The 22,402-nt window shown below is 37.2% G+C and overlaps 1 protein-coding gene across 1 annotated transcript in view; it reads right to left on the bottom strand.

The window, feature by feature from the left end:
- The window catches only part of LOC150085484 (uncharacterized), an 86,744-nt gene extending 81,060 nt beyond the window's left edge, over positions 1-5,684 (bottom strand). The window contains exon 1 of the mRNA XM_090374065.1: positions 1,705-5,684. Coding sequence (XP_090230191.1) covers positions 1,705-5,623 — 3,919 coding nt within the window. The 5' untranslated portion in view covers positions 5,624-5,684. The remainder of the gene's footprint in view (positions 1-1,704) is intronic.
- Between the last annotated feature and the right edge of the window lie 16,718 nt (positions 5,685-22,402).

The raw sequence follows: 22,402 nt of genomic DNA on the forward strand, positions 1-22,402 counted from the left end.
CTTTCTCTTATCTCTCTCGTTAACTTGAAATTCTTTGAAAAGTTTAGTTTCATCGACAATAAATGGGTGTTTTGATATATGATAAAACAAAGGTTTTACTATAACCTAGGTGATCTGTCGATTAATAGGAAAACTGGCTTACGCCCTTTTGTTTTCAGCCCCTCAAATAATAACAATACATGATGAAATACAACAGGATCAATATGCCAGTGGTTTCACTACAAAAAGATTTAAAGCGTTGCATGTACAGTAACTTATGTCTGTTTTTACTAGATGAAACTCTAATAAATGCAACTTACTATTTCTATACATTAGTCCCGAAATATTTGACGTTTAAGCCTAGTGATATCTAATGTGATCTTACACTGAGTTAATAGAACTTTATTAACTTGCTGGGTTTTCAACGAACTGACACTAAGCTTTTGAATTATGAATTATTTCGTTACATAATTCATAATTCAAGCCGTTGTACTTACTGTCGTGGACGTATGGAAGATATTTGTTTTTTGATAGTAACAATATAAGATAAAAATTAAAGCATATTATATGAAATGTCAGGAATATACAAGAGTTATTGTTGTATTACGTTCGCTTATATTTCAATAATCTGATTTAATTTAAATATCAAATTACTTTATGCATAATTTAAAGCTTTTGTCGTAAAGTGCACTGCAGTAGGTATAACGCTAACTACTCTTCTTTTTAAAACGGAGATAAATGCAATACTGTATAGCTTTATTGGCTTCAGAAACTAAAATGGTGGTTCAAATTTGGTCTTTTACGAGAAATGGTGTATCTTGCAAAGGATGCTGCAAGGCGTGACACATAAAAGAATGTCGGGATTACCAGCTTTGTGTGCTAATGCACTTTCCGTCTATTGATCGATTTTCTTAACAAAATTGCCTTGTTCTAGTTAAATATAGGATCACAGCATTAGTTTTCACGAACTTTTAAGATTGTTGGATCCGTTAATTTACAGTTAAAGTACTTTATTTAGAGCGTTCTTTCAGTTTCACATTATTTTCCAGTAAGTAATTCCACGAACAAAAATTTAAAGGAGAAAGGACGACCCTAAGGATTTTCTTAGATTACAATAAATTAATATTCGCAGCACGTGGGACATTTGATGCTATACAAACTAGATAAAGGTATTGTGAAGGAGCCAAAAAGTAAATGACTTAACATAAACAGAATATATGCAAAGTTCCATTGATATGCATGTATTAGAGGGATGTTATGAATAAAGATGAATATAACACATTTTGAAAAACAGACATCGAAGTCCATTAATAGGTAGAAAAATTTGGATATTTGATGTAAAATAAGAACTTCTTTAGATAATGCATTTTACAAAATCAACTTTGAAATTTATTTTTCTTTCCATTAATGTTAAAAGTCATTTCAATATCCTGCAGCACTTTAGATGCGTTTAAGTAGCATAAAGAGTCGGTAAGCATCTTAAAAGTAAGAAAAGAAAGTTTAATTATAACCACGTCATTAGTCATTTGATGTCATTACAGATAAAGCGCAGTTAGTCACGTAAAGTTACGTGTTAGACAAAAGCGCTTCTCGGTAAGGTTTGTATTTGAATTCTGCGATGGCGTACATAAAAACCATCAAAACTATGGAAGTTTTTATAACAGAGAACATTAAATATTCATACAAGTGGATTCGACAAGAATGAGATGCAAAACGTATACATACCAGCATCTTCATCTTCTTCACTATAAATGTCCCCTTCGACAGCAGAAGCAGCCGTAACACCATTTCCCCACCTCGAACATGCACCTACAAGAGGGCATCCTGATGTAGACGAAGCCCCAAGCACATCACTTAACTCCCTCGTTGCCCTATCAAGTTCACGATACCTCCAAGAAAATGGAGAATTATCAGCTCGTTCCACGTAATGTTTCGGATGCTGTCTATCATTACTGTACATTGTGCCGGCTGAGTACCCCCTCTGTATTTTCTCACGGCAGTAGGTACAAAGCAACCGCTGTTCTGTCTCGCTCTGAAGCTTTTTCAACTTCGTTCGACACCTCTCAGCTGTATGTTCGTACTTCTCAATCTTTGGCAAAGTTTCGGGACGCCTGTTTATCTCTACGTCGATATCTTTCACTTCTACAGCCTCTACGTGCCACTGGGAACACTGTGGGTCGGCCGCCAGGTTGTCTGAATAGATACCTTTGGGCTTCGCCATCGGTGAAGTCAAATTCTCCGCAGGGTCGTATTTTTCCTGAGATTCTTCTCCCACATCTTCGATCGTTACCTCACCTTTATCTTCCTCTATTTCGGGTTTGATATCTTCCGTGTGATCAGTATCGCCTTTGTCGTCTTCTTTTAAGTAAAGGTCAACATCCCCATCTGTTGTACTGCTCGCATACATGAGAACCGGATCACTCTTCGGCCGTTCATTCTCATTGTTCTCCTCTTGAATCTTTTCGCCGTAAAAAGCACCGTTCAAGAACTCATCGTTCAAGCTACTGTAGCTGTCCCTATCACCAAACGAGATGTTATCAGGAATAAAACTGCCAGAGGTACTGCTACCGAAACTGAGCGTTGTCGTTTCGGACGAGATGTATTCCGAAGACGAACTGCTGGTCAGTCGTTGCCTGTGTCTGCTGCCGTGACCTTCAGCCCGAGCAACCTCACCACTTCTCGAAGAAACGTCCTGACTACTTCCCTCTGAAACTTCTGAAACTGTCGACAGTTCGTCGGAAGGTCTTTTTTCGATTCCTATGTAGTACGACAGTCGGGATAATTCATCGCTGAGACTGGTCGAGCCACTACAGCTTCCACAAGTTTCCAGAGGCATGTCCGTGTTAACATCGTTAAACGCAGCGGATAGTGAATCGTTAATCGATTCTAGAAATTCTTCTGATGTCTCTTCGCTACGGATTTCGATCACCGTTTCAGCTTCTTGCATGCTAGATAGCTCAGGAGAGTGATCGAAGACCGGGGTGCAATCACCCGCGAGATCCAAGTCGAGCACCAGTCCGCTGCAGGAGTTAACAGGTGACAGAGGATATTCCGAATCTGAAGTGACTGTTTCTTTTTTAGTAGACTCATCCGACGATTGATCTTCCTCGTGCTCTTCATGGACTTCCGCTGTCTCTAATGAGTCTTTTGCGAGGTCGATAACCAAAGACAAATCTTCGGTTTCCTCCAGCAACACGGCATTCACATCTCCATTTTTCTCGAGACTAACGTCATTTGTTGGAGAAGTGGAGGACTTGGCGTGGCTGCTTTTGGAAGACGGGGAACTGAAGAGACTCGCAGACGAAGCACTCTCGAATGATGTATGGCCGTTGTCTGTCAAATCGTTCTTAGTCACCCCAAAGTAGAAAGTTCCTTGTTTAGCCTTCTCTGTATGGAGGTGTTCGGTGGCAGTAAGATACTCTGAACTCTCACTAACTTCCTCTCCTTCTCCCTCTCCCTCTGTTTCGCTTTTACTAGATAGACTTTTCTGACGATGGGAAGTGCTTACAGAAAAGTCGCTTCCGGAAGTTTCCCGCTCCGTAAAATAACTGCTAGATGACTCGCTTTCGGGAGAGGTTAATCGATCTGCATTATTTCCACTCGTAACACATTTGGAGGTCGACTGACGACTTGCGATAAAGTATTTTCTGCGTTGCTTCGCAACTTCCATGGACTGGTGATCAGTCATTAAACTATCCGTGACGTCGGCTGTGGTTTCCTCTGCAGCATCAGTTGACACGTTAGGTCTGGAACTGTGAAACGCTTGCACATTTTCAGTCCGGTAACGTTCCGCTGCTAAATATTCATGTAAAATTAGTTTATTTCCATATCTTACACACGGTTTGCTGTCGGAAGATCGAGTGGGATCAACCTTTGATGATTCTGATATGAAAGATGAGGTGTCGCTTCTAGAATAGAGCAACTGCGAATCAAACGAATGTCTTTTTACCAACTGTTTTGAGAACGACTCGGATTTTTCAGTTTTCTTATCAAAAGCGACATTAAAACGAACTCCTAACGTTTGGCTCTTTTCATGAGGACGTAACTCAAAAGCACTTCTCGGTTCTCCTGAAAACATCTCTGCCTGACGTTGCTTGCTTTCGGATAATTCAACCTTACCTAAAGAAACGCTGGTTTCATCGAGGCGTGGTTCGTGTTTGAAAACATCCCCTCCTGTTAATCTGCTAGTTCGTTTATCACCAATCAAAACTTCATTCCGCCCAACCAAAGGTTTGTTAGTCAAAATGATTTCTTGTTCTTCCAGAGGCTCCACTGGAACTTGCCATGGTTTGGGAGGTCTCATAAAACGATTTTGTTTGCTAATTAGATCTATTTCTATAATCTCATCATCGCTATCTTCGTGTCCTAATGATCCATACGTAGAACGACTTTTCATTAACTGGGCCTTTCTGTGTGCAGCTTCTTTCGTACGTTTACGGTGCTGTGACGTAGCACGAGGTGAAAGAGTTAAATATGCCGGTAAAATGAAACGAGCTTTAAAAGTAAGTTCGGTCTGAGTAGCCTGTGTCTTCGTAAGAGACCGCCTTGCCCTATAGGTCAAAGTACATCTAGAATGCACGGAACACAAGGATGAATCTATATCGTTCGCGGAGAGAGGTTTATCGGAATAATCGATAGCTGGACGGACAGTTTTATCTAGCAATCTCTCTTGAGATCTGTTTTTCTCCGAACCAGGAACATAGCGTCTCTTGTAGTTAAGCGGTGTTGAGGTGGCAACAGGTCCCGTGTCTACATCTTCCAGTCCTCCACCAATAGTGTTACTTCGAACAAGAGAGGTGGAATCAAAACTCACGTGTTTTTGACGACGGTCTTCCAGAGATACATCGGGGGTCTTCGCTATCCTTCTGACTCGAACGTCAAACAGTTCTTGACTACCGTCTTTTCTCCGTGACACTTCGTTAAGTTCATCGGCACTGTGGCTGGGGAGAAGAGTGGTGATATTGCGATGCTTCGTGTGCCGATCTAACGTTAAATTTGAAGGTCTCGAAACACATTTTCCTGATAACGGTTTGTCCATATCGATACTCAACTGGCTGGTACTTCCAATACTGAAACAACTTTCCACCTTCGTTTTCTCCCAGTGTTCCACACTGTGGGGAGAATCGGGCGTTTCCCTGTCACCAAAACTGAAACGAGACTTTGGATCGATGTAACAAAATGATTTTGGTCTCTGCCGAAAGCCAGATTTTGTAAATTCATCCTCGGCGCTAGTTTCGCTACCATCCCCACTTCCTACTCTAAACACAGCATGATCCTCCTCCTCCGGTGGCTTTTCCTCACTGGCTTTCCAAGTGCCATTTCCAACTTTCCCTTGGTTGAGTCTATAAAGATTTTCTTCGCTAGATGATTTTCTTTTCATGCAAGAAAATAAAATTGAATTCTTGGTACAGGGATTGCTTTCGTGGTTAGTTAAACAACCAAATAGTCGAAGGGATCGTGCGCTGTTCAGAACTTCTTCTTCCTTCTTGGTTATGCAATACTGCTCTCTGATATCTTCTCTAGAATAAATGGGATGGCCTTTCTTGTTCCTGGGTATGCGAAGCTTTCGACTCACCACGTCATCGTCAGAATCGTAAGTAACTGTGTCTGCCGATAGATCGACTTGAATGCTTTCGTCAACCATGTCGAAGGAGACAGATTTAAGCGATAAAGGAGTATCCCTGGAACTAATGGTGAGACGGGAAGTTTCTATAGAACCACCTGAAACGAGAAAAAAATATAGTATTAATTCTAAACAAGATCATTAAAATTTTAGTCTAAAAACTTGGGGTATTAATGCATGAAATAATGAAATTAGATAAATCACCTTTAAATTTGTCATTTATAGTTCATAGAAAATATGACGCTTTTTGATACTGTCTGATTATATTTGTTTTGTTAATTTTGTCGTTTATAAAGTGAACTTAAAGAGCGTAATCGCATATAAGTTCGCCATTTTCCATTACAAGCTTAAAACTAATGAGACTGCAACAGTGTATAGCCACCATTGACAGTATAAATGTTTGAAGGCGTTTTCGATAGGGTAACATTCCCGTTTTTATTTCCAGCTATTGTTTACAATTGCGTGTAGCTGCTGTACTAATGTCTCCTAAATATCCTTCAATTCTTCTTTACAATCCATTTATTTATTTATTTATTATGAAGTATTTATTTATCTCTAGCAGGAATAAGTTATTTTATGTAAATATAAATACAAATCTAATCTGGCCTAACAAAGCAAAGTGGTGTATTTAGCGAAACACACTCCAGTTAATATATTATCGAATGATAAAATTCCTGGAGATCTCGAAACAAAAATGAACTCAGTAAACTTTTTTTGTACTGAGCTAACGGAATAAATATTTCTTTAATTCATATTTCAAATAATGTACACTAAAGAGAGCTTTTGCATTTGTGAAATGATTCAGTTTAGCTTATATAATGAGTATTACTGGACATCCTGTAAAGTACGATTCGAAGATTGCACTGAAAACTGTTTTACGAATTATTACAAGGATGCAGATAACTTATAAACAACGTTCTTCAAGTAACAAAGAATGATAAAAGTTTTCTGGAAACAGTCAGGTCAGTCACTTAGAAACCTTAATGTTTTAAACATGTTACTTGCTTTCAATTATCTCAGCAAGAGAATATCAAAGAAAGGGAAGCACTAAGATTTCTACAAACCACAAAATTCAAGGTTAGCATATCTACAGTAAGTGATTCATATGAAGTATAAGAAAAAGTAATATATAAGAAACCTTAATTCTAACTAAATAAATAGTCCTTAGCTATTTCTGGCTATAATTTCATGTAAATAATTATATTTTTCAATCGTATACGTATATTAGAATCCATATCCATTTTAAATAAATAGAAGTTTCTGATATAAAGTTTAAACTTTAATTTAGTATAAGCATTCTAATAATAATTTAGCCATTCTAATATTACTAAATATTAGAATGGTGCAGATTTTACTGCACATTACCATGAAAAAAATAAACTTCCAATCCTTCCTATTTTTCTCATCTCCAAAAAAAGTGACTAATCAAGTTCGCTTTGAATTTTACCAAACTCTGTGTGCCTTGGCCACATTGGCAGGTAATTTAATCCAGTGATCTACAACGTACTATATGAAGGTAACAGAAGACAGGAACTCATTCATGAGTTCCAATCGTCTGTTACTCTTTTAGATTTTATATTTGTGTGCCATGATTCTCGTCTCTTTCATTGAGTACAAACCGCCCTCTTTCATTTTACCGATCCGTTTCAGGGTCTTATCCACCTCAATTATCCCTTCCCCAAGATGTTTAGCCGCCAAACTTTTCAAACAGCACCTAAGCCAAATCTCCATACGAAAACGGATTAGATGGTCAGAATTTATCCTGCTTTCAAAAAGGTAGTACAACAAGAAACTAGCCAGTCTTCACAATTACTATATATGTAGTTAATGAAACATTATTAATTAATTGTCAACATTTCGATCAAGAGTGTAAACAGAACTAAGTCAGAGACTGCTACTTTTGTTATACATATTTGCATAGTGAATTAGCATCCAAGGCCAAATTAAGCTACTTCCGGTAGGCGGAGGACATTATCACAATTCTCTCTCAAGTCGTGGTTTCAACATAAAAGGTTAAAATGAGCGTGGGATGATTTCCGCATCCGGAACGACTCCATTAGGCCCGTTCCATGATGACGATATCCCGTAATCAAGCGAAAGTTGAATTTCACAAAATCAGTGATGTGACAAACAAGACTGCGCATCTCTGTAGTATATCAATATTCATCGCTTATCCCTCGTTGCGGAAGATCGAGTTCGAATCTCGCAAGAGACAAAACCACAGAAATTATTAAAGGCCTTTCAATCAAGGCTGTGGGAAGCTAATGTCAGGCGGAGGGAGTAGGTCCCCCCCTCGATCTTATTCTGGGTTTTTAACCCATGTAAATCAGCCCTTGAGCTTTGTTTGTTTGGAGATTTATTAGGAGGGTGCATTGGAAACTATGGCCATAGTGCGCCATACATATGGTAAGTATGTATGCTATTTCTTCTCAGATAAAGATAATTGCAGAAAATAGTACCAGAAAACTAACTAAAGGAGGTGATATACTTTAATCATTTTGAGAAAGCCCTTTAGCATGCACACTTTTATAGACCTAATACACTATAGAGCATACGTCAAGATGCCCTAAAACCAGTAATGAAAACGATCACCTCATCTTTATAATGTCAATCGTCACATTATAATATTACCAAAAAAAAATAATAATTTTCGTAGTTTTTTTCATTTATAAATTAGCGAGAGATGGGAGATTCTTAAAAAAAAACGGCGATTGATGCAGATGGTAGAATCACTTTTACTGCATAATAGATTTGGGTGTAGTAGGATGTTAAAGTACTATATTTGGTTTGGCTAATCGGTTCATTATAATGATATTGGTTCGATTTCAGCGTATATTTAAATTACCCACAGTAGTCCTACAGGTCATAAAGCTGCACTTTGGAATATTTTCTAGCGATTCTGATAAATGCTTTGACGTAGTTGGATCCGGTACATCAGAGGTCGATTTCGGAAGATTACAGTTCAAGGTTCACAACTGATTGGATAGAACTGGATTCATGTGTTTATCAAATCAGATGATGTAAAAGGGAAAGTTACGTCTAATGCTGATATAGAGAACATTGGAAGATCACTACTGAATGCTAGCGACATACTGAGTGTCAGGTTATGTTATGTGTATGATAAGCGCCAAAACAACTAAGGTTATGAAGCGTGTCTGTAGCTGCGTATATTTTTCGGTCGGTTTGCTGTTTTCTGGACGAAAATCTCGCGTTTCAGTGCAGAAAAAAAATCCATGCAAACCTCGCCTGAGGGTTGCATGAACTAACTCAGGGACTGACAAACTCAGTCATTTTGAAAAAAATCCCATAAATTCTTCGAGTTATTTAAGGGATTCGAACTCGGCCGTTTTCATCCAGTGTGGAGGACTGATTATAATCATTGTCCTCCCACACTGAGAGAGCCAACATATTTACTACCTATTTATAACAGATTGTACAAACAAAAAGCTCAATAAACCGAAAACTGCAAATTGTTTTGTTTTATAGTTTTGACCTCTAGAATTCTATGTGACCATCAGAAAAAATACCACAGACTACTGGGTTTTCTCAGAAAGCATGAGTGAATTTCAGATTAGTTTAGCTCTAGATTCAGTAAGAATAATTTCGGCCTGAAACTGTGCGATTTATTATTTTTTCTCAACTTTTTACGGTAAAATGTGAACGAAAAGAAAACTCAGTTTTAACATTGCAACAAAAAACCGAAATGCACAAAGTTTTAAGAAGAGAAAAGAGTGAGTTACAATTCTTATGTGTGCAAATGCCACTGGGATGCATAGATTGTCCGTGCTCGTTATCGGTAAGTCGAAAAATCGAGAGCATTTAAAAATCTTTTTAATTTTCCAGTTTTGTATAAAAATCATAAAAATGCCTGGCTGGATGTTTCTGTTTTCCGAGATTGGTTTATAATTTTTTTATTTAATTAATCTTATTTACTTTAATCGTAAGATAAGATTAAATTTATTTTAAAAATTATCCGGAAAATAAAAGATAAATAATCTTATTTATAAGATTTATTCTGTGATTATAAATTTAAGATTATAAAGATCTCAATAACTTATTGAGATCTTAAAGGATAATTTTCCGATAGGAATAAATGCTGGCGAAAATTCTTCTGGACAAGAATCCTGAGAGTAAGAACAATAATTTAATATAAATTGAGCATCATCGAGATCAGATCAGTCATCATGTATTACAGGTGTACCACAACCAATTGACGGAAGGAGAGGTGAGGATTACGCTAATGTTTTTGAAAAAAGCCTGTCATTTCTGTTTTATTAGATTTATTCTTGTAGTTTAGTACAGTATTTTACACGGAATTCCATTTTACCTGAGTGAAAGTTAAGTCGCAGCTTGAAGGGTGCAGATGTGACAGGTGGATAAGTTCTTAATTTTGAGTCATTAAAATTCAGACTTACTAAATGTTGATGGATGGAGGGGGGGAGTAGAAATCACGTCTGAAGAAGAGTAATTCCCTAAACAAATAGTTCGTAGCATTACGAATTAACAAACTAAATCCGTCTGAGAAGAGTAAAGGCAAAATTAACGTGAGAGTACAAGAAGCTAAACCACTACTGCCCGCTACAGTTAATGATCATCATAATAACGCACAGAGCAATTACAGTTTATAATCTGTCTGCTGAAACTGTCATTAATAGTTGACAAATTTTCAAAATATGTTTGTATGTCTCCTTGTCTGTTATTTTCTGTCTGCTGGATTAATTTTAGTAAATGTCATACAACTGTTTAAAGTTCATTATAAAAAGAGATATCGATCCCGCCGCTTCCTGGTTATATTTTTATGGGAAAAATGTGCTTCCCTTAAGTTAATTATAGAAAATTATACGCAACTTTACTTTTATTTTAATGGTTACTAATCAGAGTTTTATACAGACGTGTTTTATTTTTCTTAAGATGGCTAAGTATAACTTATCAGTTGATATTTTTTTTGGCCAAGTAACCAGGGCTGTAAGGAATCATCGTAACATATTCTATGATCGACTTGTATATTTTGTTGGACGAATAGAACAGAGTTTCTTGGGGAAAGGAGAGTGATGGATGCTTTCACTTATAATTAATTCAAACTCCATTACAAACTTCGCTATGTCCAGTTCCATAAGTCTCTTGCGTGAATATTTCCTAAATAGAGTTGATTTAATGTCAGGAAGAGAGAGAATTATTAGTTAATTAAAATTACAATAGGCTGTCTAGACATGATCCAATGTCTACTTATTTCATCTGTTTCATTACCTATACACAAGTTCTTAACTTTTAGTCTCATACCGAAATTTAGCAGCTTGTATTTCTGTTTATAAACCTACAGTTCGATGCTTGTAAATTGCAAACAGTATCATATCGAAAAGGATTCAAGCTACAAGTCACCTTGAGTTTACAGTAAAAATTAAGATGGGAAAAAGACATGTTGAAGGCTACTAAGAGATACTACTACCAGATCACATGAAAAAAGAAAAAAACAAATTTTTACTAAACATTAGATTTCTATAGATATAAAGTAAAAGTTTTAATTAGATCTCAGTATTCGCATTGAGAACTTAACAAACATAACATCTCAACAGGCACAAAAATGGAATCACTGCATATACAGAAAAATTACAGAGTTGATTCAACCCCATAGAATCAACTGAACTCAGTTCTTAAGAATCCCAGAGGGAATTCTGGCAAGAATCTAGGAATAAATCACCATATGGTGTTCTATACCAGACACTAATATTTTGCTAATTAGGAATTTATTGCTTGCACAAGGTTTTTGTTTTTCAACTCTGTCGAAAAAGAAATATTTTGATTATGATCCAGCTTTTAGAACTGCAGAAACCCAAAAGCAGTAGAAACCCCTGTAGTGGTACTTTTACTGTAAAGATAAAAACGTTATCAGAAGAAAACACATACGCACTGTACAAGAGTAGAGAATTTAAGAGGTTTACATGAGCACGATGTAAACTTCTACTTATGGCATCTTTATTATCATATTGCACTAGATGTTGAGAGTATATAATAAATGGAATGAGCAAAGAAAAGCTCATCAATTTCAAGGGAACAATGCATGAAATATTTAAACGAGAATCGTTAATAAAACATGGTAAGAAGCAAGCTTAGGAAAACGGAAGTAAACAAGTATCGTAAGCCTAGAAGAGGAGAAGGATTGTCGATATTTTTAGCGTTGCAAAATAGAATATCAGATTCGCTCTATTCTACTCGATCCGCATTGATATAAGTACAGTATTATACGCCGAGGACGGAGCATATTATAATTAATAATGGAGTTTTAGAGAAATCTGATGACAATATACAATCCCAGAAAAAAAACCGGTCAGATTTATTTCGAAGCAAGGGCTTTTTTTTAATATCCCATAGCAATTTAACTCAAGATAAGAAAGGTAAGAAGTTATGGTATAACTGTTCGGAATTAAATTCTCATAATTACCAAACAATTTCACTAAAAAATAATAATTAATCTTCAAAATACAAAACAACGTATTTTAACCTGCACTATCACACCATGTACTGTAAAGCATAATTTTTTTTTACAATCCGTATCTCTTGAACTATACCTGCACATCGATCATCTGATCGCATTCTAAGTATGTTTTATACATGCACAATATTACTACTGGAACCTTGGAAAGTAACAGCAGGGTATTCCACAATTAATTTCATATTTGACAGAGATTTTAGTTCCAAAGTAAGTTAAGTAAAATATAAAAACGAAGGTTTAAAAATAAACACTAGAAAATATGTAAATCTCAGTCACTTTGCTTGCAGTGCTAGTGCTTCACTGTTAATGTACAACGTAATGTGGTGAAACAGCTTCTACAGGGGCGTATGATGTCGCATACTACCTCTATAAAAAGAAAGTCTAAATATTTTTATTTTTAACCGAACGGAGAACAAAGAAGCCATACAATGCAAAAAAGGGAGAGTTTTAGTTAATAACCTGTTAGTTTCTACAATACAAAGAATGTGATTTAGTAGCTAATACAGGATGTCCCAAAAGTTACTATCTATTTGAATTTCAAGATGAATTTCATAAATATATCCAAATGACATGATTATACGCATATTTTTCTACAAAATATAGGTATTTACATTGTTCTACAACTTTTCATAATTTATAAATTATTTTTTTATTTTCAGATCCAAATATACGTATAATATTGCCATTTGGACATTACTAGACGTTTTTGAGATTCGCCTTATTTAGCCTATATATAGTGACTTTTGAGACACCCTGTATTTAAGAATACCAGAAAAGAACCCCGGTGTCCTGTCTCTCAAATCGACTAAATTCTAACACTTAAGTGATCCTGTTTTTGTATCGTTTCATATATTACAAACGTACACGTTTGCAATGTTTATTTTATGATATCTATATTACAATACAGCACTAGAGTTTGGAATATCAGAATAAAGTGGGATGAGAAAAGAAAAGCTTGTAACTGCGAGGGAACGATGCATTAAATATTAAAAATAAAATCGTTATGAATGTGCTTGCAAACAGGGCAAAAAGGGTGTAAAGAAATACTTGTAGCCAACCCAGAGAGAGCAGGTTATCAGAATTTCAGCTTTGCAATACTAAATAAAATGGTCAAAATATTTCAAAGGATTTAAGCCAAAATAATAACGCTTCTATTACTGAATTATGTTTATAATCATATGATTTTAATGTGACACTTCCGAAGAAGTGTACTTATACCACATTCAGTATAGTGGAGAACGAAAAAGCCTAGGGATGGTTGTACAGTCTGACATGTAGTTCTCTGAAATAGTATTGTCAACCGGGGTTCCATAAACTGCAGTCTCTGGAAACTAGACTTCTGTATAGTGACCTAACTGAAATGTATAAGAATTTTAAGGAGCTCAGTAAATTAAATGCTAACGGCATATTTACTCTTTCTCATATGACACATCTAAAGGGACATAAATTTAAATTGAAAAAGAAAGGTCGCAAAACAGATGTGCGTAAATTTGCATTCAGCCAAAGAATGATCATTTGTCGGAATAAGCTTCCACCTAGCCTTGTAAAAGTGGTAGTTCCAATATATTTAAATTGTTTGGACAAATTACTGAAAGGAATAGTTAAACGGATTGGGCATTTTAGCAGGTGCTGCCAAGGAAGCAAAATTTATGCGCTTTTCTTCTTTACATAATATTGCCAACACTAATATAAAACTAAGAAAATATAAATTCTCTTGATGATAAAGAATTTATTAAAATAATAAGTAATTTTCAGTTCTATAATATAAAACTATATTTTTACTGTACCATCAACTAGTCTCCTTTTACTAAACGTTTAAAATATATTTTGTTGTAGAATTTGCATCGCTGGATTATATCTGCATATCCATTACAGGCGCATTTTAATAGGGCTTTATAAATGCACGATATTGCTTCTGGAACTTCGGAAAGTAAAAGTAGGATACTCCGTAATCGATTTCCCATTTGACTCGGATGCCAGTTCCAAACCAAGTGAAGTAAAATGCAAAACCGAAGCTTTTTCAAAAAGTATTAAACTTTTGCTCATTGCAATGGTAGGAGGATTTTGTAGTGACTTTTATTACTCATTTATTGTAGGCCTCTTAATATGACGCAATGAGTGAATCAATATAAATTTTTACTGAGAATTATCTTGAAATAAGCTTGGCAGGAAATCAATGCAATATAAGGAAATGAAAGAAATCAATGTGATGTTAACTACACAAAAGCAAAAAATTTTAACAGGAGAAGATGGGAGAACTGGCATCTAGGCAAATGCGAACAGAAAATTTGCATCTGCTAGCTCTAAATACTGTATGTGCTACATTAAAAATAATTTCATAGAATTAGAATCATCTTACTGCTGATTTCCACTGAGAGTTCAGATTTATCTCCATAATTCAGAAAAGTAACGACTAAAATCAAAGTAGTAATACATATTTTGATTACGAAGAAAATATATTATCTAATAGAAAGGTAAAAGATTAAAAAAATTTTTAAAGAATGGGTCATGAATTTGATAACTCAATATGGACTATTCTGCATATAAAAATGTATAGCATAAACCTTGAAATTTAAATACCTCAAAGTATAAATTCGATCGATATATGATCTAATTGATCATCCCACTTGATCAATCGGATATTGTGGTTTTACGACTTGATCACAAATATAGCACCATGCCTATAACTCACTGTTCTTAGTCTCTTCATTCGACTTAAAACCAGTAAGTATGACGTTACAAATGGGGTAGGGCTTCTTAATGAATTGAAAATGGCAGAAAATCTTGTGTTTGGCTTTCATATCTTTCATCATTTTATAACACTTAAATATTGACATCGCAGGAGCTGCTGTCGTGATTCTTATTGCTAGCACAGTAGTTATAATAGTTATCTTTCTACACGAAGGCCTGGGTTCGAAACTCTCATTGCAATGGTAGGAGGATTTTGTAGTGACTCTTATTACTCATTTAGTGACTTATTACTCAACTGATCAATGTTATGGCTTTTTTTTCACTGTCTTAATAAATCCCGGGGGAGGGTCGCACGGCTTTCTTCAGAAAACAGATTCTTATACAACAAAACAAGAAAAACCGACCATAAGATACAGTATATGTAATTTACAGACACGATATGATGGCCCTAGTACAAACAAACAACAGCTATAGTCATGACAAGAATACTCCTAAGGGTCTGTTAATGAGGTAACCACAAGCTATGAATTTCAGTTTTCCCTCTGTATTTAACTACACATGGAAGATTTATCCACTTCTTGGGAAAAATATTCAGTAAAACTTTAATAAATTGTGAAAGGTCTAGAAATTATGGATAAATGCACTCGCCATTTGGTACATACGAAAACTGATGGTGAATAATAAATAAATAAATTGTGTTTAAATTCGGATTGTAAACTACCAATCAGAGGCATTGATAACTACAGCAATTTACAAAATTTCTCAGTGCGAGTTTGTGATTCACTCTTTGTTCATTCATGTATTTTTCAAAGGATCTGAACTGTCAGAGAATAATCCAGGGTGCTTTTAGTTTGGTTTTAGGCCATATTGCTCCATATGTATTATTTCTGTAAATTGCTTGTGTTCTGTGATCGATTTGTCCGTTTGTTGGACGACAAACCAGAGTTTCGAGGAGGAAAAAAAAACATGTTACTTTTTCTTGAGACCAACTAACTCAGCCACGTTGTGAAAAATGTCCATAAAAATTCCTCACATCTTTGGCGAGATTCGAACTCGGGTCTTTTCCACCAGGTGCGGAGAAAACACGATTCTACCAATTGTGCTACCCAAGAGGGCCAGAGATGCTAAATCATTCCCAAATATACCAAATTATTAAAAGTTATTTAATGGATAGACAGATTATTATAAGATCCCAACATTTAACTTTTAATAGAATTATTGATCGCGGTTGTCCACAAGGATCTGTGTTGGGTCCTATTTTATGGAATCTGGTCTTAAACCAGTGGTTAAGTAGAACAGTCCCTAATTGTTATAAGGTGGCTTATGCTGATGATTTGGTTTTGTGCGTGACAGGAAGATCTAGAGCAGTATTACAAAGTAGAATGGAGGTTATTGTTCAGGATTTGACTGATTGGGCTACATTAAATAAACTAAAAATTTCATCTTCTAAAACTGTCATGATGTTATTAAAAGGAAAATTAGACTACAACAGACCACCTCGATTATTAGTAAACAGTAAACAAATTCCTCTTGTTTCCCAGGTAAAATATTTAGGGGTTATCTTGGATGACAAGTTATTATTTTTCCAACATTTGAATTATTTAAGTAGGAAAATAAAATATTACACTGCTTCTATAGTTAGGGTTACCAGAAAAGATTGGGGATTAGGTAAACGCATTTTGTATCTATATTATAAAGCTATTTTTATTACGATTGTGTCGTATGCTGCATCAATTTGTTATGTTCGTACTGTCAATGTAAAATTTAAACAAAAACTATTATCAATACAAAGAATAATGTTGTTAACTATTTTGCGTGTTTGTAAGCCTGTTTCGACTAATGCTCTACAGGTGATTGCGGGGGTATTGCCTTTGGATTTAACAGTCGTGTATAGAGCTTTTTGTTATTTTATAAGAAAAGGAATACAAATTACATTTCTGGGGATTACTAATGAAGTTTCTTCTGCAGTCAGCAAACAGAAGAAAGAAATTTTGGTGAAATTAATTAAATTATGGCAGGACCGTTGGGATTCCAGTAGTACTGGTAGAGTAACTTATTTATTTATATCTAGTGTCGAATTTAATTTTAATAACAAATTGCATTGCTGGTTTTATCCAAGTATGGAATGCTCATATTTGATTACGGGGCATGGTTCCTTAAAAAGTAAGTTGCATCAGTTTGGTTTAGTGGAAGATCCTTACTGTGTTTGTGGAAGGTTGAAAACATGGGATCATATCTTATATGAATGCAATTTGTATGATGAATTTAGATTAGACTTATTTAATTTGGTACCTAATTTTATTAGGGGTTCTGAATTAATTTGGCTGTCTAATGAAAGGAATTTTGTTGAATTTCAACGGTTTTGCAGGTTGACATTTAATAAAAGGAGGAGTATACATGTTGTTACTAATACTGACTAAAGACCTGTTTTTTTTTTTGTTTTTTTTTTCCCTCCTCTGGATGGATAGGCATTCTGTCTTGGAGGCGGGGAGAAATTTTTATTTTTTTTTTTTATTAAATTTTTTTTTTTTTTAATTATTTTTTTTTTTTTTTTTTGGCTGGCCTTGTGGAATGACCATGAGGCGGGATTGTTGCACTCACTAGTAAGAAGTATTCTCCTAGTTGGTGCATTTTTTTTTTTTTTTTTTTTGCTGGCTCTTGGGTGTGGGCACCCCAGGAGCGGGACTGCTGGCACCCACCAGTCTTGCACCCTTACTGGTGGGTGCGGGATTTAGGTGCAATATGCACAGCCAGAGTTAATAGATCCAGGCATAGCTCCTCGTGCCAGGGATGGGCACCAGGTAATTGCCCAATGGACTTATCACCTGGTGGCAGAGTAGCCTGTTTGACTTATAACACATTACACACACGTGTACACACACTTACACTAACAGGCCATTATGAGAATATGATATTATACGATAAATTGGTGGAGATGGATGTATGTCCGGGTGCCACCCTTCGACAGTTAAATACATACATACATAAATCATTCACACATCGGGTGGAAAAGGCCCGGGTTCGAATCCCGTCGATGACGCGAAGAACTTTAATGGGCTTTTTTCACTCCATGGCTGAGTTAGTCGGTCTCAGGCGTAGATAGCAAGGTTTCCTTCCCCCCAGGAAACTTGGGTTTTTCGGCCAGAAAAACAGGCAAATGGACCATAGAACACACGCAAATAACTGACATAACACACACAGCACGGAAGATGAATTTAATTATTTAGGTGGTCTAAAAATAATAATAATAATAAATCATTTACTTTGGATGCTCTTGAACGAATTTGTACTGCAGCATCAACTAATTGTCCCTAACCTGCCCAACATGCCAACAACCTTCAACTCCACCTAAGGTTCATCTAACATTGATGTTACCATGACCATCCGTTCACTAAATTCTTTTGTAACCTCATGGGAGGTTATTGATGACAAGGCGCCCTCGGATCATGGGGTCAGTTATCCTACTTAGTACCCTAAAGGAATCCCAACTAGCATCAGTAAACTCCCTTAAAAGATTTCCCCTGAAGACCGTGGGAACAGTTTTCCATAACCTTGTCTCACAATATCAAGCCTCTGAGCAACACTGACTGCTTGACTGCTACTGAATTCACCTCTGCTGTCCAGGTAGCTATCGGCAAAGTCTACAAGACCAACTAAAATCTCATCGCCATAAGATCAACTCATGGTGAACACCTGAACTCACACTGGCGAAATTCACCGTGCAAGGAGGAATTACCAGAGACAGAGCTACATGGCCGCAGACGAAGTCTCTAGCCTAAGAAACGAATACCACAATCTCAAAAAGGCATATGTAAAGTCCATTATCAAGAATAAGATCACCTGGCAGAGGTTAGTCTCCAGCTCTGGCAACAGCGATCCCTGGGATTGTCAGGCAGGAATAAGCTAAACGCTTATTATCCAGAGTACTGTCATCTCCAACGATATTGAAGCAGTCTCCTGGTACGATACTATCAACTCCATTTTAGACTCCTTGTTTCCTGATGATAACTGATAACCTTTTTTTTTTTTTATTTGACTCTGCTGAACAATCAGAAACTTGAACATAGAATATCACTCAGATCTTATAGAATTATTCTCCCTCGACGAGGTTAAAAGGGCTGTAGACAAAATACGATCCAACAAATGTCCAGATCCTGATGTTATTGAGGGCGAGTTTATCTCTAAGCTCTACTTGGTCTCCCCAACGATGCTCATCAACCTGTACAACAAATGTTTATCTCAAGGTGCCTTTCCCATCTTCTAGAAATATGCACTTCTTAAAATTATTCAAAAACCTGGAAAGCCAGCCAACTCTCCGCGGTCATACAGACCCATTGTCTTACTTTCCGTATTAGGGAACATCTTCGAAAGACTTCTATCCTTCATAAAAAAACTGTGACAGTTACTTTTCTCGTGCGCTTGCAGACGATCTGGCATTGTTTTAATTTACGGAAATTCCCGTTCTCAACTTGAGAACGCTAATATTCTTCTGAATGAACTCCAAAGCTGGGCACTCTTCAACAAACTTAAAATCTCTCCAGCCAAAACTTCTGCTATGATCTTCAATGGGCGTTTATCCTCCTCCAGGATTCCAACTATAAAGCTGTGTAACCGCTCAATTCCTGTAGTTGCCACTACAAAGTATCTTCGGCTCATTTTGGACAATAAACTTTCCTTCCTCCCAAGTATCTTACATCGAGCAGAGAAAATTAACAAATTTTCTTCAATGTTTATTTGAATTTCCCATCAGGAGTGAAGACTTAATTCCAAAATTCTCAGATCCAGGTACAAAGCAGTTGTATTACCCATTGCCACCTACTGGACGGGGCCTGGTTTCACCGTGCCACGCTTCACACTGTCCAGGACAAACTCATCTCCATCTAGAGATCCTTCTTACCGATAATAACACGTGCACGTCGCACGGTTCCCACTCCTGCCCTCCAAATTATTGCTGACTGCCTACCCCTAGACTTATTCTTAATATACAGAGACTGTCCTATAATATCGAAAAAGGTCGCGTAACGGAATTTGATGGCATAACCATTGATCCAGATGCCCCTTCAAAACAGCAGAAAACGCGATGTCTGCAAATCTTTACTGAAAGATGCCAAGCTCGATGGAATTCTTCTACAAAAGGCAGGACAACATTGCGATTCTTCTCAACTGCTACTTCATTCAGGAAGCTCGCCCTTAAGTGGCTCAATCCTAATATACTACATACGTGTTTTATATTAACTAGGCATGGATCGCTTAACTCCAAGCTGTGTTACTTCAACCTCTCTACAACTTAACTCTGTCTCTATGGAGTACGTGAAGATTCCACTCTATTCTCTCTCACTGTCCTTTCTACGAAGCCTTCAGGCAACCACTGTTTACCTTCACTGGACCTATCCTGCTTGGTAAAAAGGAAACCGTCTTCAAGAGTAAACCAAACTTCCATGCCCTCCAAGACTATGCGACAAAGGGATTTTCCCTTAGAAAAACATTCTTAGCTATTGTAAATACCCAATCACTTCCTGAACTGTCTCATCACACTTAATGGATTTCACCTGTTTTTTTTTTTTTTTTTTTTATCAATTGCCTTGTCCATTGCAATTATTTGAAGTTGCACTTCCTCATTTGCTGTAATTAATTCTTAGTTGTAACTTAACTGTTAGATTGTAGTTAATTGTACTTTTTTGATGGTGGTTAAGGCTTTGGCAGCCTTGACCACGGGATTGCTGGCACCCACTAGTATTTCACTCCTAGTGGGTGAAAAATTCACGTCCATCCTACATACTTGTAGGATGGACGTGAATTTTATACTGTTAGAACAGTACAAGTTAGCCCATCCCCTCGCACGTTGAGGCTAATCAACACAGAAACATAACACAACAACACAAAAAAACTCACGTTCTGACCTTTATATATATACGCCCATGAACCAAAACATTATGACCAGCGAGTCGGTATACAAATCGAAGCAACTGCAGGTGAACTACGGCGCGTGCGCGGACACGGTACAAAAACACCTGATACTGAACCCCGTTAATCAGTTTTACTCTTGTTCTTCAGATGGAAAAGACAGCGGACTTAAGCGAGTTTGAAAAAGGCCAAATTGTAATGGCCAGACGACTGGGTCAGAGCATATCCAAAAAAAAAAACTATTATATTTAGGCCACCCAAATAATTAAATTCATCTGCCGTGCTGTTTCTTATGTCTGTTAATTGCGTGTGTTCTATGGTGGATTTTTCTGTTTGCTGGACAAAAAACCCCAGTTTCCTGGGGGGAAAACCTTGCTATCTACTCCCGAGACCGACTAACTCAGCCACGGAGTGAAAAAAGCCTATTAAAGTTACTCGCGTCATCGACGGGATTCGAACCCGGGCCTTTTCCACCTGGCGTGGGGAGGACGGTGACGATACTACTGTGCAGACGGTCAGAGCATATCCAAAATGGAACAGCTGGTGGAATTCTCAAGGTCAGCCGTGGTCAGTACCTACCGAAAGTAGTCAGAGGAGGGAAAACCCACGAATCGCCGGCTAGGTGTTGAGCGACCACGGCTCATCAATGCTCGAGGTGAACGAAGGCCTCCCCCGGATGGTACGTGGCAACAGAAGGGCGACTGTGACGCAACTCGCCGGTAATTGGAATGCTGGTGACAGAAGTAATGTGTCACAACACAGTACATCGAACCTTGCTGAAAATGGGGCTGCGTAGCCGCAGGCCATTTCGAATGCCCGTGCCAACCACGGTTCAACTGCGACAGCACCTACAATGGGCACACGAGCATCGAAATGGGGCCTAGATGCACCGTGAGACGAACACAAACAGGTGGTATACTTTGGGTGATGTTCTGCTGGGATACCCTGGGTCCAGTCATCCATGTGCCGGGCGCTCTGACGTCTACCACCTACCTAAATATCATTGCTGACCAGGTACACTGTCGTGGCAACGGTCTTCCCCTTTGGCAGTGCCATCCTTCAGCAGGATAATGCGCCATGCCACACCGCCCGGATTGTTCGAGACACTTGTTCGCGGAACATGAGGAAGAGACTTCCAGGTTTTTCCCTGGCCTCCAAATTCCCCAGACATCAATCCCATCGAGCATCTGTGGTTTGTGTTGGAACGGCAACTCCGATCTGCGGCGTCTCAACCACGGACCTTACAGGAGTTAAAGGATCTGCTGCTTACCTGTTGGTACCAGATACCACAAGACATTTAGAAATCGTGTAGCGTTCATGCCTCGCCGGGAATGAGCTGTTTTCGCTGCACATGGAGAACCAACAACTTATTATATAGGTGAATTACGCTTCTTATGTTCTTTCAGCGTGTTACTAATAAAAGCGTAATGCATCTTTGAATCAATAACTGTTCTCTGAAACATGTAAGTGGAAACTTACAACTTTTTGGGAGAATTAGCATTAATGCCAAAATATTAAGTTAAAGATAGTAAGTATTAAGGTTGGATATTTAGTTTTAATGTAAATAAGGTTAAAGTTTGAAGAAACACTGGATTTAGGAATGGAGTTTTAGACGTGCCAATTAAAATAGCGACTAAAGGTAAACAAGTAATTCAAATAATACAAGAGAACAAACAGACAGCGCAATGACTAAGAAAGGGGGGGGCCATTTGAGA

This window comes from Mastigoproctus giganteus, chromosome 5 (genome assembly GCF_048544385.1).
Source record: "Mastigoproctus giganteus isolate SK-2022 chromosome 5, ASM4854438v1, whole genome shotgun sequence".
NCBI classification, from domain to species: Eukaryota; Metazoa; Arthropoda; class Arachnida; order Uropygi; family Thelyphonidae; genus Mastigoproctus; species Mastigoproctus giganteus.